At 42.0% G+C, this 12,835-nt stretch overlaps 1 protein-coding gene across 2 annotated transcripts in view; it reads right to left on the bottom strand.

Moving 5' to 3' along the window:
* Positions 1 to 12,835, bottom strand: part of LOC130488142 (cohesin subunit SA-2-like) — a 67,754-nt gene that overhangs the window by 20,964 nt on the left and 33,955 nt on the right. For both annotated transcript variants that reach the window (XM_056861740.1, XM_056861741.1), the window contains exons 13-19: positions 9,433 to 9,540; positions 7,186 to 7,294; positions 5,913 to 6,030; positions 5,218 to 5,321; positions 4,106 to 4,198; positions 3,931 to 4,020; positions 1,967 to 2,170 (exon numbers count right to left, since the gene is read on the bottom strand). In XM_056861740.1, the coding sequence (XP_056717718.1) occupies positions 1,967 to 2,170; positions 3,931 to 4,020; positions 4,106 to 4,198; positions 5,218 to 5,321; positions 5,913 to 6,030; positions 7,186 to 7,294; positions 9,433 to 9,540 (826 nt within the window). The remainder of the gene's footprint in view (positions 1 to 1,966; positions 2,171 to 3,930; positions 4,021 to 4,105; positions 4,199 to 5,217; positions 5,322 to 5,912; positions 6,031 to 7,185; positions 7,295 to 9,432; positions 9,541 to 12,835) is intronic.

The raw sequence follows: 12,835 nt of genomic DNA, 5'->3' as shown, positions 1-12,835 counted from the left end.
AAATGTGGGCTAATTTTGCCTGCCACATTTACTGTACTTCAAATGTCAATAAAAACCTATCAGCATGAACTCTTGTATGATGGAATGACATCTGTTAGCGATGACACAGTTGATCAACTGTTGTTGAACTGAGTCTATGGGCTATTCATACTTCCAGCAGCTGCTCTTGTATTCTTAGAACAACGAAAACCTTTTCAAGTATTCCTGCAGACCCTACACACACAGTGACATGAAAGCTACTATTAAGATATATAAGGCTTTACAAGATGTTTTAAAAAATAGAATCCACATGCAAAATTTTAAAAGCCATGGAGGAGGAAGATTTCTTATTGGCCCCAGCACAGGCGAAAAAAATCTGCTTTATCTACAAAAATAATCTGCACTTTAAATTAACTTTCTGACTGTAGCTCAGATAAATGTCAAATAACAGGCAGTCTCAGTTTAGAATACAAACTTTAAATAGGCTGGTAGTAGAATAATAGTCTTGAAATGTGATTGAGAATATTCAACATCCAGAAATCATACTACACTCTGTTAGAAGACATATTAAATTTTATTATTTTATTATGACTGTTTTACCAAAGTAGAGTTTTCACTACTTCAAGCAGAAAACCGAGAACAATCTGAAATAGGAAAATTATTGGTGCAGGATTTTAAAACACAAATATAACAATCCTTCATTTGGACCACTGAAGCCACAACAAATTTCCCACACTGATTTCACTCTGGCATAGGAAATAAGTTATATTCCATATATAAACCAGCACATGTGATAAGTCCATTTTACTATGTGTGAGCATGTTCCTCACACAGTTGCCAAATATAATCCAGAGATACAACCTCCAATAGTTTCAAGATGGCAAAAGAGTTTGCAGCTCACCCTCCCATGGGCAACTTATGCACACTCCTACTTCTTGATGTGGCTAGCACAACTCCACAATTTGATCTACAGGCGGATGTAAGGGAGAAACAGCAAACATACCCTGACCGTATCATCTACTATTATCATGAAATGTAAGGGACAAGCAGGAACTTTGGGTTGCAATAATGGCGAACCCACTATATTGTGACCGTGAATACAGTGTGTGTATGGGTGTACATGTATCACATTGGCATATACCTTAAAATGATTTCCCTATGTGACTGAGTAATTCATGCCATCGTATTCCCTATTACTATGTATGGGTGTGAAAGCTGGACAGTGAAGAAAGCGGATAGGAAGAAAATAGATTCCTTTGAAATGTGGTGTTGGAGGAGAGTGTTACAGATTCCGTGGACTGCCAAAAAAAACAAATCAGTGGGTTATAGATCAAATCAAGCCTGAACTGACCCTAGAAGCTAAAATGACTAAACTGAGGCTATCGTATTTTGGTCATATCATGAGACGACAAGAGTCACTGGAAAAGACAGTCATGCTAGGAAAAGTTGAGGGCAGCAGGAAAAGAGGAAGACCCAACAAGAGAAGGATTGACTCAATAAAGGAAGCCACAGCCTTCAATTTGCAAGATCTGAGCAAGGCTGTCAAAGATAGGACATTTTGGAGGACTTTCATTCATAGGGTCGCCATGAGTCGGAAGCGACTTGACGGCACTTAAAACACACACGTGACTGAAGTGCCTTGTTTATTTATATCCTGCTTTTCCCCCACTGGGGATCCTAAGTGACTTACCACATTGTCCTCTCTTCTTCCATTTCATCCTTACAATAACAGCCCCATAAACTAGATTAGGCTGAGAGACAGGGACCGGTACAAGGTCACCCAGTCCAGGGAATATGAAACTAAGTATCCCAGATCCCAGTCTGACATTCTAACAACTATACCATGCTGGTTTTCTAGTCTTTACTCCCCCTTCAGCTCATAAAAATGTGCATTTCAAATCCCCCCCAGAAAACAAAAAACCCTTCTACTTAAGTTTTGCTTCAGAAAACTAAGCTTGTCTCTCATTACAGCAGACTTCACACATACCTCATTTAAAAACGTGCCCAAGAGTTGATTTAGTTTGTCCACCAATTCATCCACCAGTTCAGTTCTAGCAAGAGCCACTTTGTTATGTGTGGGAAGTTCTTCATTGCAAAGAATATAGTACAACCTGGAACAACCCTCCAGGACATCCATGTCACAGTGGTCCATTACAATGGCTTTCACCTCTCTTAGCAATGCATCCAAGTGCTATGAGGAAGGCAAAAGGGTCATGAGTACCACAAGCTATGCATTGTCTGGTCCTAGGTGCAAATCGTCACTCACATACTGCATAGCCTGGAAAAATACGACTCTATTTTCTAGGGCCACAATAGCAGTGATTTTTTTGCAGATAGAACGATGAAATGTCGTCACATGGCCTTAGGTCACATGCACATTAAAAAATTCTATGCAAGCCACATGCAGACACATATGTGAGAAATAGTCCCAGAGAAAAGGTGATATGCACCACAAAGAGGCCATCTATGCAAAGGCACAGAAGATCCTCACATCTGCTCTGCAAGCAGACAGTTCGGATCAGAACAGGTTGAGGACTGCTGCTATGCGGCTGAATCAGCTTGCCCAAGACCAGCCCCATGCCACTCAAACCTTGTGTGAGCATGCTCCTGGAGATCTGATAGGCTATAAATCAAAGCACAAATGACGGATTCAGGGCAGCTTCATCCCTCTGCTACAAGCGGACCACACACCCCCGCATTAGCTTGACAGGTCCTATTTCAAACTTTGGCCACTCATTCGCCTCTTTCCCAAGATGAGGAAATTCAGGCATCCGCTTTTTTTTGGTGTATGCCACTTTACTGCAAAGTTAGGTACTAAGGATGGGAACAACATATTGCAGGGCATGCCACGATTCTGCCTGGGATGACAGCAATATATCATCTTTGCATATATATAATCTCTGCCTTTTTTACAAGCAGCTCAAGACAGTGTATTCATGGGATTCCCATACAGTCCAATGACCAGAGCCAGAGCTATTGATTTTCAGCAACATTGCTGCATTATAGGCCTTCAGGACAGGGATGCTTGGGGGGGTGGGAATATTCTGCCCCTTTGGCAGAGGTTAATGGGATGTTATTTACCACCACGCCATGAAAATCTTTAGTTGCCCATTTTCACACATTAAGCCTCCACCGTACTTCAGACCTATGTCCTAGGCCCTCTTCCGACCTTGTTTCCTTCCTGTGGCCCCCCTGTCCTACCAGTAGAAAGGTAGCTATTTAAAAGTTTTGTTTGTAAATAGCCAAGGAACAAAGAAGCATAAACAGCCACACAAAATGCACACGTGCAGTTCTTATTGGGAAACTGAAATTTACAAAAAATACCCCACAAAAGGGGGATACAACACGCTAATGAACAACAATGTTCACATACAAGGGAGAACAAAGCCTCTACCACCATTGCACAAGATTCTTGGTCACTTCTCTGTTTTCTTCACTTCTCACTTCCCTCTGTGGCCCCCTAGTCTCGTGCCATGGCCCCCCCTTTACGCAATTTTCACCTGTGGCCCCCTTGGAATATCCTGGGGGGCCCCGGGGAGCCATATGGCCCCAGGTTGAGAACCACTGCTCTAGAGCACTAATTTCTGTAATACAATAATTTTTCTTTCAGAAGGTAGCTGTGTTGGTCTGCAGAAGAGCAGCTAGATTCACGTCCAGTAGCACCTTAGAGACCAACAAGATTTTGGGGGATAAGCTTTCGAGGGTCAATGCTCTCTTTTTCAGATACTTGATGAAGGGAGCATTGACTCTTGAAAACTTATACCTAAAAAATCTTGTTAGTCTCTAATGTGATACTGGACTAAAATCCAGTAGTTTTTCTTGTTTACCAAAATCAAACTGGTCTCAAATGTTAGGATGCACCAATGTATTTCTCATAAAATTTCTACCATCTCCTTTGGCACACAAATTCATATTCTCTCTTTGACACACACACACACACAGCTTCTTCACCTTTTCCAGAGGTCCAGTACCATAGAGATCTAAATCAAAATACTGTGGAATCTGCAAGAGGTTTGTCACTTTTTCTGCATCTTCTGAATACTGCAAAAGAAAACAGGACATGAGCAACTGCCGAAATTCAAATGAATGATTTGAAATACATTCACTTGAATGGCTGCTAGTCTACCTTTGCCAAGAGTTGAGGAAGCACCACAGCGAAATGTTCAGTAATTTTAATACTATCTTCCACTTGTATCTTCTTCTCCTTGGTGGACATTATCTGCAGATAAAACACTTTGTTCCTATTATAGCATAAGCATGCCTTGGATTAGTATTTAAGGTAGGGTTAAAAGTTGGTATAAGCAATCACATGTTGTGCTTCAATTAAAAGTATAATTACACGCATTCTTTTTTAAAAAGAGTGGCTCCTGATCAGCAGGGGAGAAGTCCATTTTGTAAAACAGAATTTTTTTATGTGTCCGAAAAGATTCCTAGTATGAGCAAAGGAGTATGCAGATAAAGAAAACTCTGGGCATTCCAGTCATATCAGTCCCTCATGAAAGAGTTCAGCACTGCCAGCCACTTTGAACAAACTGCAGATCTCTTGGCTCTCGCAGTATCGAGATGTGCTTGAGGGTCATTCTAAATGTGACGCAGCAGTTCTGAGACTAGAACTCCAGATGTATTATTTGGCCCTAGAAAGCAACTGCTGGGAGTCTTGATGAAGATCAGTGGTAGCATAACATTTTCCCATTTGAACTGGGAAAATGATAAGGAGGGGGGGAGGTCAGGAACAATAAGGTTACCCATCTTTCCCCCTTATCTTGGCTTAAAGCAGCTCAGAAGGACCATTTTTAATCAGGGAAACAGAGTGGGAGGGGAGAGAATTAACACCAGCTTTCATCAACACCGTGGCCACAGTTTGCATCAGCTTCCACATGTGGTTGCTTCGGGGTACAAATAAGACGTCTGGATTTCCAGTCACAAATACCAGTGTTGTTGTAGTTCAGCCCTGACATCAGGACTGAAAAACAGAAGCTGAACAGAAGAAGAGAACTTATAGGTTCTAATGAATCATCAGCTAACTCACGCCTCCAAGTAGGTCACTGCAGTCACAACAAATGTAATGGAAATGATAAATATAGCCCTTTAAAAAAATTATGTTCTCATTGCATTAGCTAAAGGGAATGCACGTTGTTTGTCCTGTAACAATGATTCTATCCATTCCTGTTGCAAAGAAGTGTGCTGCTAATATAATCTGGAAGAACAGAAGTAAAGCAGAAGAACATTCCCACTGACTTTCTTGGTGCCCCCTCTGCCCACAGGAGGATGACCTTCAGCAGCTTCTCGGACAGTTGCTAAGATTATCTCAACCAGGGCTCTCTCTTGGGCATCACTCAGCGCTGTAAGCAAAAGGAAACACAGACTCCATTCAGTCTCCCACAGAAAAGAAGATCCTAGGCTGGTTAATTTGGAAACATCAGAAATTTCTCCAGACAGTAAGCTCTACATGTGTTCAGAAAAAGAGGGGTAAAGGAAAAGGTGATTTTAAGAAATCAACACCTTATCAGCAAAGATAATTAAGGGCAATGGAATTCTCCATGTATTTTAAGCTGTAAAAATGAATCAGGATCAGTTATGAACAACTGGACCCTTCCTTTCCTCTTATATATAAAACTATCATACCTACCCATCCCCCACAAGCATATGCGCAAACATACAAGGTACCAGCTGTTTTGAAGCAGTAATCACACACTGAAGGTGCTACAGACAAATCATATTGAGTGAGCTGCACAGCACAGCTCCGACTGGGAGACTGAGACTCTACTTCGCTGTCAAAAAACACACATAGGTGTCATTTTAAACTACTGGTTGACATTGACAGAGGACCCCTGTCCCTGATACCTCACTTGACCCCTCTCATCCAATCTCACTTGACTTCTCATCCAACCCAGCACCCTAACTGAAAGTGCAAAGCTTATCAGCCCACCTACCTTCTTTCTGATCCTCGCCATTCTCCAGTAAGAGAGCTGTCATGCACTCCCAGTCTTTCAGTAAACTCATGGACCAATCCCACAGGCTGTCTACAAGGTATGTGACATGACTATGAAGCTGAGGGGAAAAAAATTGTATGTGTCTTATTCTCCAGATCTTCTAAAATAGCTGGAACGTATCTATTCCACAAATATAGGCTATGTTGAAACTCTGCCTTCTGGCATAATTTAGTAACCAATTTTAAAGAATATTATTACAGTTACCATTTTTTTTCTTCACATTCTCAGTTATTCCTTTATACTGAGTCTTATACTTTCGCCACACAGGCTGTAGAACTATCAGTGCTATCCTAACCAGAGTTCCATCCTTCTAAACCAGTGGTTCCCAAACTTTTCGGGCCCCCTTGGTTCCTCAAACTCAACCCCAGCGCCCCCTACCCTATCCCATGAAAAGCATTATTCAAAATAGGGGTTTGCATGACTCACTAAAAAAGATGATAATAAAAATTGTTATTATTAATAATAACAATAAAATAACAATAAAATTTCAAAACAGAAACAATTAATTGCACATCTATTAAAACTTTTTAGTTGAAATGTATTCAACAAAACTGATGAACTTGATACCAGTGGTACCAGCTCTTCAAAGTCTAGAAAAAAATTCTGATAGTTTCCACCAAATTTGCCAGCATGGTGCCATAACTTGAACTACTGTAAATTAGTGAAAAACACAGTTGAAGGGGCCCACCTCTAGCACACACACACCCGCTGCCCTCTTGCCTCTTAGTACCCCCTTAGGTAATCCCACTGCCCCCCAGGGGGTAGTACTGCCCACTTTGGGAACCACTGTTCTAAACTCACTAACCTGCATGGATTTACAAGGTTGGTGAAATGAGTACCCAGCTTGCTGGCGGTAAAGGGAAGATGACTGGGGAAGGCACTGGCAAACCACCCCGCAAACAAAGTCTACCTTGGAAACGTCGGGATGTGACGTCACCCCATGGGTCAGGAATGACCCGGTGCTTGCACAAGGGACCTTTACCTTTTTAACTATACTTAGGACAGCACTGTATATAATCCTATGTACAGCTTATCTCAAGAAAGCGCCATGGCCAGAAGCTCTGCACCAGCATAAGTAGGCAGCCAGCACAGTGGGAACATAGCATCACCCTGCCCTTTCATCAGTTGGTCTCAAAGGGTCATATACCAGACTTTTTAAAAACAATGCTGTTTCGTTCATCTGTTCGTCCGCCATACTTTGCATTTTCTTTACCTCACTCTCCAAGAAGAACATTATTAGTGTTTTCAGCTGGCTAGCAACAGGTTCCTGTTTTCCATTTCTTTTTGAGAATGCTTCCATTTCAATTTCCTGGACAATCAGTCTGTCAACAAAAAACATGCTCATTCAGATTCAGGTCCCAGAGTTCCAAATTGCAGCAAACATTGTGCCTTACCATGTTATTATGGATTCCAAAGTGTTTACTGTAAGATTGCTATTAATATTTTCAGCAGGCTTGAGGTAGGTGGGAGGGGCTGGAGCTGCAATGGGAGGGAAATGAGGGTGGTGGCCTTGGCGGGTGAACCCAGAGCAACTCCCAGCTCACCTGCCAAAAACGGGACTGGGGGGGGGGGGGAGTTTCTTGATTGATATGTATTTGATATGATTGGAAGGTATTTTAAATGGTCTATGTGTTTAAGTATATAATTATAGTGTATTATTCAGTATGGGTTGAAAGGCAGAACTTTTGCGCTATTACAAGAACTTTTTTCGGACGTGCTTCTTAAGAGTGAAACATCATTTGAATGAAGTATTGTTTGCATTCCCTCCTAGCTGCTTCACTGCCCAGCTCTTTCCTGCTTAATAATCCTGTCAAAAATCAACCTGCTGAATAGCACCATTAGCAACTACATACAGAGCCGTTCACTTCCCATACATATTTCAGATCTAAACTAGATATTACTTTTTTCATGTTTGCCATGGGGGCTTGTAGCTCCAAGTCCCTGTGACAGCTCGTGTGTAAAAATCACAGGCAGGCTCAATTCTGCTTACAGCAGCAGCTTGGGGGAAGTAGGGGGCTTTTGCCTCCCCCCTGCACTGTTTTTGATGGGAGGCTGCAAGGGCAAGCATTCTGTCTGCAGGATGAATAATGTGTGTCCCCTCAGCCCCCTGATTGTTTTAGCTGTTGAAAACTGTATGGGAGGCAGAAGCCCCCTCATCCGAGTTGTTTTCTGTTGCCCCAGAAGGTCGGACCAGAACCAACGGGTTGAAATGAAATCAAGAGTGTCCGTCTAGACATCAGGAAGAATTTTTTAACAGTTACAGTGGTTCCTCAGTGGAACAGGCTTCCTCAGGAGGTGGTAAGCTCTCCTTCCCTGGAAGTTTTTAAGAGGTTAGATGGCCATCTCTCAGCAATGCTGATTCTATGACCTTAAGCAGATGATGAGAGGGAGGGTATTTTGGCTATCTTCTGGGCATGGAGTAGGGGTCACTGGGTGTGTGTGGGGAGGTAGTTGTGAATTTCCTGCATTGTGCAGGGGGGTGGACTAGATGACGCTGGTGGTCCCTTCCAACTCTATGATTCTATCCCCTTGTGCTACTATCTTGGTCAGAATCTGGGCTTTTTACACAAGTTGCCACAGGAACTTGCAGCTGCAGTAAGGCTGTGGCAAACTGTCCCTGTGGCAAACTCTCCAAAAAGTAACATGCCAAAGATGATGTCGTTCCTGTGTTTAGCAGTAGATTTATATGGAACAAGAGGGAATCTGTAAAGACTTGTGGGAGGTATCTCATTTTCCCCATCCCCATTATTTCTTATTTCCCTTTCCTGAAAGCCCCCGTAGTCTCTTTTTCTGCTTCCTTTTCGGGTTGCCAACCTCCAGGTTGAGCCTGGAGTAGGGGTGTGCATTTGGCTTTGCCAAACCAAACAAAGCTGGAAAATACCTTTATGATATTTTTCAGCTGCTTTTTTTTGGCCTAAAAAATTGGCTCCATTTAACAGCAGCCAAAAAATCTGAATCTGAAAAGCCGGGGGGGGGGGGGGAATCAGCTCTTTTTGCTTTTCAGGATTTCCCATAGGCGGCATTTTAAATGCCTCCATTGAAGCCTATGGAGAATCTCTGAAGGGTTCTGGGGGGGGCCCTGATATTTAAGCTCCCCCCCCAGAGCCCCACAAAGATTCCCCATAGAATATAATGGAGGCATTTAAACTTTAAATGCTTCCATTGAAGCCTATGGGGAATCATTGCAGGGCTATGGGGGCAATTTTTTAAGGTAAAGCCACCAAATATGCAGCATAGCTGCTGGTGACTCTCCTTAGAAGAACCCCCGAGTATGGTTAAGTTTGGGTCAGGGGATCCAATTTTAAGAATCTCACTATATGGAAAAGCAACAAGCATCAGCCTAGAGGGTATCAGAAGAGAGTGAGAAACATCCTGTATCGCATTGCCAATAGGACTCAAGACCGAATCTGAAATTGAGAAGCCAACAAAGTAATACACAAAAATAGCCAAATTGAGATACCTTTTATAAAGTAATTCCCCAGCTGCTACAGCTAGTGGTCGGTGGGTGGTATAAACAAACTGGTATAAGGTTTCACAGTCTTCAGATGACAATGAATCTTCACAGTTCCTGTACAAAGACATAGTGTTAACTCTACTTTGCTGAAGAGGATATTGTAACATATGCTAAGCCTATAATGTCTTGGTTGAGACTTAATTTGTCACTACGTTGCACTCCCTGTTTGATGCCTTTGCCAAATGAACACAGAAATGCCATACAATTAAAATGGTAGCATTTTGACAGCACCAGCATTTTTGCCAACATAATATGAAAGGCAGTGGAGGATTCATCTTCTGGGTATCTAGAAGCAATCTTGTGTTTGGTTACATAGGCCACAGTATGTGTAGGCCATTGTCAGAACCACTGTCAGAGCCAGTGTGGTGTAGTGGTTAAGAGCAGTGGTTTGGAGCAGTGGACTCTGATCTGGAGAACCAGGTTTGATTCCCCACTCCTCCACATAAGCGGTGGACGCTAATCTGGTGAACTGGATTTGTTTCCCCACTCCTCCACATGAGGCCAGCTGGGTGACCTTGGGCTAGTCACAGATCTTAGAGCTCTCTCAGCCCCACGTACCTCATAGGGTGGGGCTGATGTGGGGAGGGGAAGGGAAGGTGATTGTGAGCCTGTCTGATTCTTTCTTAAGTAGTAGAGAAAGTCGACATATAAAAACCAAGTCTTCTTCTTCAATAAATCTCTATTAGTCAGTGACAGGCATGGTTATAGCTTGTTTCTCTGCTTGCGCACCTGCTCCCACTTCCCCTCATATGCAAAGCACAACTTAGTATGGGAAGCTCTCAGTCAAACACCAATTTGCAATGACACCCAAATGTAGGCCCCTCCACAGACTGGAGTTTGTTTCCTCCCACGGTTTAGAATCCAAGGTTGTACGGAAGGTACAAACAATAGTTGGCCCAAGTGCTCCATGGAGAAGAGAAGGAAGAAGGCCGGAGGAAGCACATGAGCAGAGAGGCAAACAGAGGCTTGCCATGACATTTGAATGAGTCCATATGCAGAAGTCTATGTAAGCATTAAATAAATATATAACCTCCTGAAATGCCAAGAAACAATAAGTATTTGGCATCATTTCACAGGTAGGTGAGACATGGCGAGGTGCCATCACAAGTAGGGCTGCTCACACAGAACATCTGCTTTGCATGCACAAGGTCCCAGGTTCAGTCCTGGTATTTGCAGCTAAAAGATCTCAGATAGGAAGATTGGGAAAGACAGTGACTGCTCCAAGACCCTGGAGAACTGTTGCTAGTCAAAATAAGCAATAATGGATAGGTGGACCAATGGTCCAACTCAATATATGGTAAGTTCACATATTTATAAACTGACTCACTAGCACATTATCCCAGAATTAAGTGAAGCTAGGACACAAATAATTTTTTTAAAATTTCCCTACTCAGTGAATTCACCCCATGGGTCAAATTTGCCTTAAAGATAAAGCCAGACCCTTCTTCATTTCTGAAAGTACAGGAGCACTGAACAATCAATAACAAGCTTCCAGTCAAAGAATTCACTGCACAATTTTTTTTGTTTATGTAAACTTTCTACATTTATGAATTGACATAAATGCTAAAACTTTGCAAATGATGGATCTGATATCCTACTGAGAATGCTGTGCCCTGCACTGGGGTGGCAGCCGCAAACACTGCCTTAATCCTTTGCAAATGACCATCTACAAAGTCCAAACTTGGCACCCTCAAATCCTGTCCCCAGGCAGCTAATTAGCTTACAGAATGAGCATCTCACTAACAACTATTTGAATCGAATCATGTTTGTGTCAGTGAGGAAAGCTACTGAAAAAGGTTCTTGAAAACCATTTTCCCACTAAAGACTGGTTATCGGCTGTCACTGTAAACAATGCAAGAATGGGGGATTGGAAGCACAAAGGGATCTGATAGGAACACACATTGCTGCCAGTTGACTTTGAGACACAAGGCAGCCATAGCAAATAGTATAAGCTGATCATTATCACTCTGTCCATTATTAAAAATGCTCACTGCTTGTTAAATTGGCAAAACTTTCCACACAAATTATTTTGAGTACAACGGATGTCTTTTTACAAGAAAAATATTTAAATATTAAATATTTAAGGTGTCTTTCAGAAGCAGTTTTGTATGTAAATACTGCATACAAAACTAGCCAAAAATACTTTAAAAAAAAAAAAAAGACTAATAGAAACAACAACTATTTGTATGTGACTATTTACGAAGGCTGCAATCCTAAGCATATTTACAAGGAAAGCCTACTGAACAAAGTATAACTAGTATCCAAATCAACAGGCTTTGGCGTGGAGTCTCATTATATGAGATCTTAGTATATGAGATACGAGTCAGGTTGGGAAAAACTCCCCCGTGACTCGCATCAGATGTGTGAGTAAAGACTCACCTTTAAAAGTACTTTCTGTCCCTATTCTGCTCCGCAGCTCAGCACAGTGGGAAGAGAGGCTTTCACTTTCCCTCCCATCTACTCCACGTTCTTTTGGCAACTAAAAAATGGCTGGGGATGGCACCTGAATGTCCTGCAGCTGGAAACCACAGACTCTGGTCAACCACTTTTTTTCAAGTTCCTATACTTGATTGGTAGCACATCAGCCCTTTAAAATTTAAAAGGACCATTAGTTCCTGTGGGGTAGACCTGGCCTCTGCAGTTTGGAGGCCAGGTCTACCCCATTAAAAAATGGCCTTTTAAAATGTAAAGGAATGATGCACCACTGATCAGCTGGGGCCCTTCCTTTCTCTCCCTCCCTCCCGCATATTAATCCTGCATGGGAGAGTCAGGAAGGGCATGATGAAGCTTGAGAAAATATTGGGAATATTGTTCTGATATTTCCAGAAAAACTTGATGGAGCGATAATAATAACCCCCAATATTTTATTAAAATGATACCGGTGCCATTACTGATTTTGCAATATGGAATAAAACCAGTATTGTTTTCATGCACACATCTTTAATACTTACATCCAGCCACAGTGAGAAAGCAGACCCCATTTCTATCAAGCTATGACCTCAACTAAATAGTATGTATGCGTACCATCATTTTACAGCTTGTGAATGAACTGCCACAAAGGGGAAAGGTGAGAAGAATTTTCTCTTTGGCTCCTGAAGAACTATAAAGTTATTTTTATCAGTCATTCTGTTATTTTCCCTAAAGGTATGATTGAGAAAGAGGTAAGAATTGTAACAGAAAATTACTCTCTGGCTGTGAGAGGAGACACAACGAAGCCAGAAGTCACCTTTATCATACACATCCTGCCAAAGGGGCCAGGCTTTCCTAATTGCTTAATTTATTTTGAAGCACACACAAATATATCTTATGTATCATTGTTCTCCCTCTCCGTCCACACACAGTTTTACAG

Source organism: Euleptes europaea, chromosome 16, assembly GCF_029931775.1.
Source record: "Euleptes europaea isolate rEulEur1 chromosome 16, rEulEur1.hap1, whole genome shotgun sequence".
Classification (NCBI taxonomy): Eukaryota; Metazoa; Chordata; class Lepidosauria; order Squamata; family Sphaerodactylidae; genus Euleptes; species Euleptes europaea.
The sequence above is the reverse complement of the archived record's forward strand: the minus strand, read 5'-3'. Positions and strand labels throughout refer to the sequence as shown.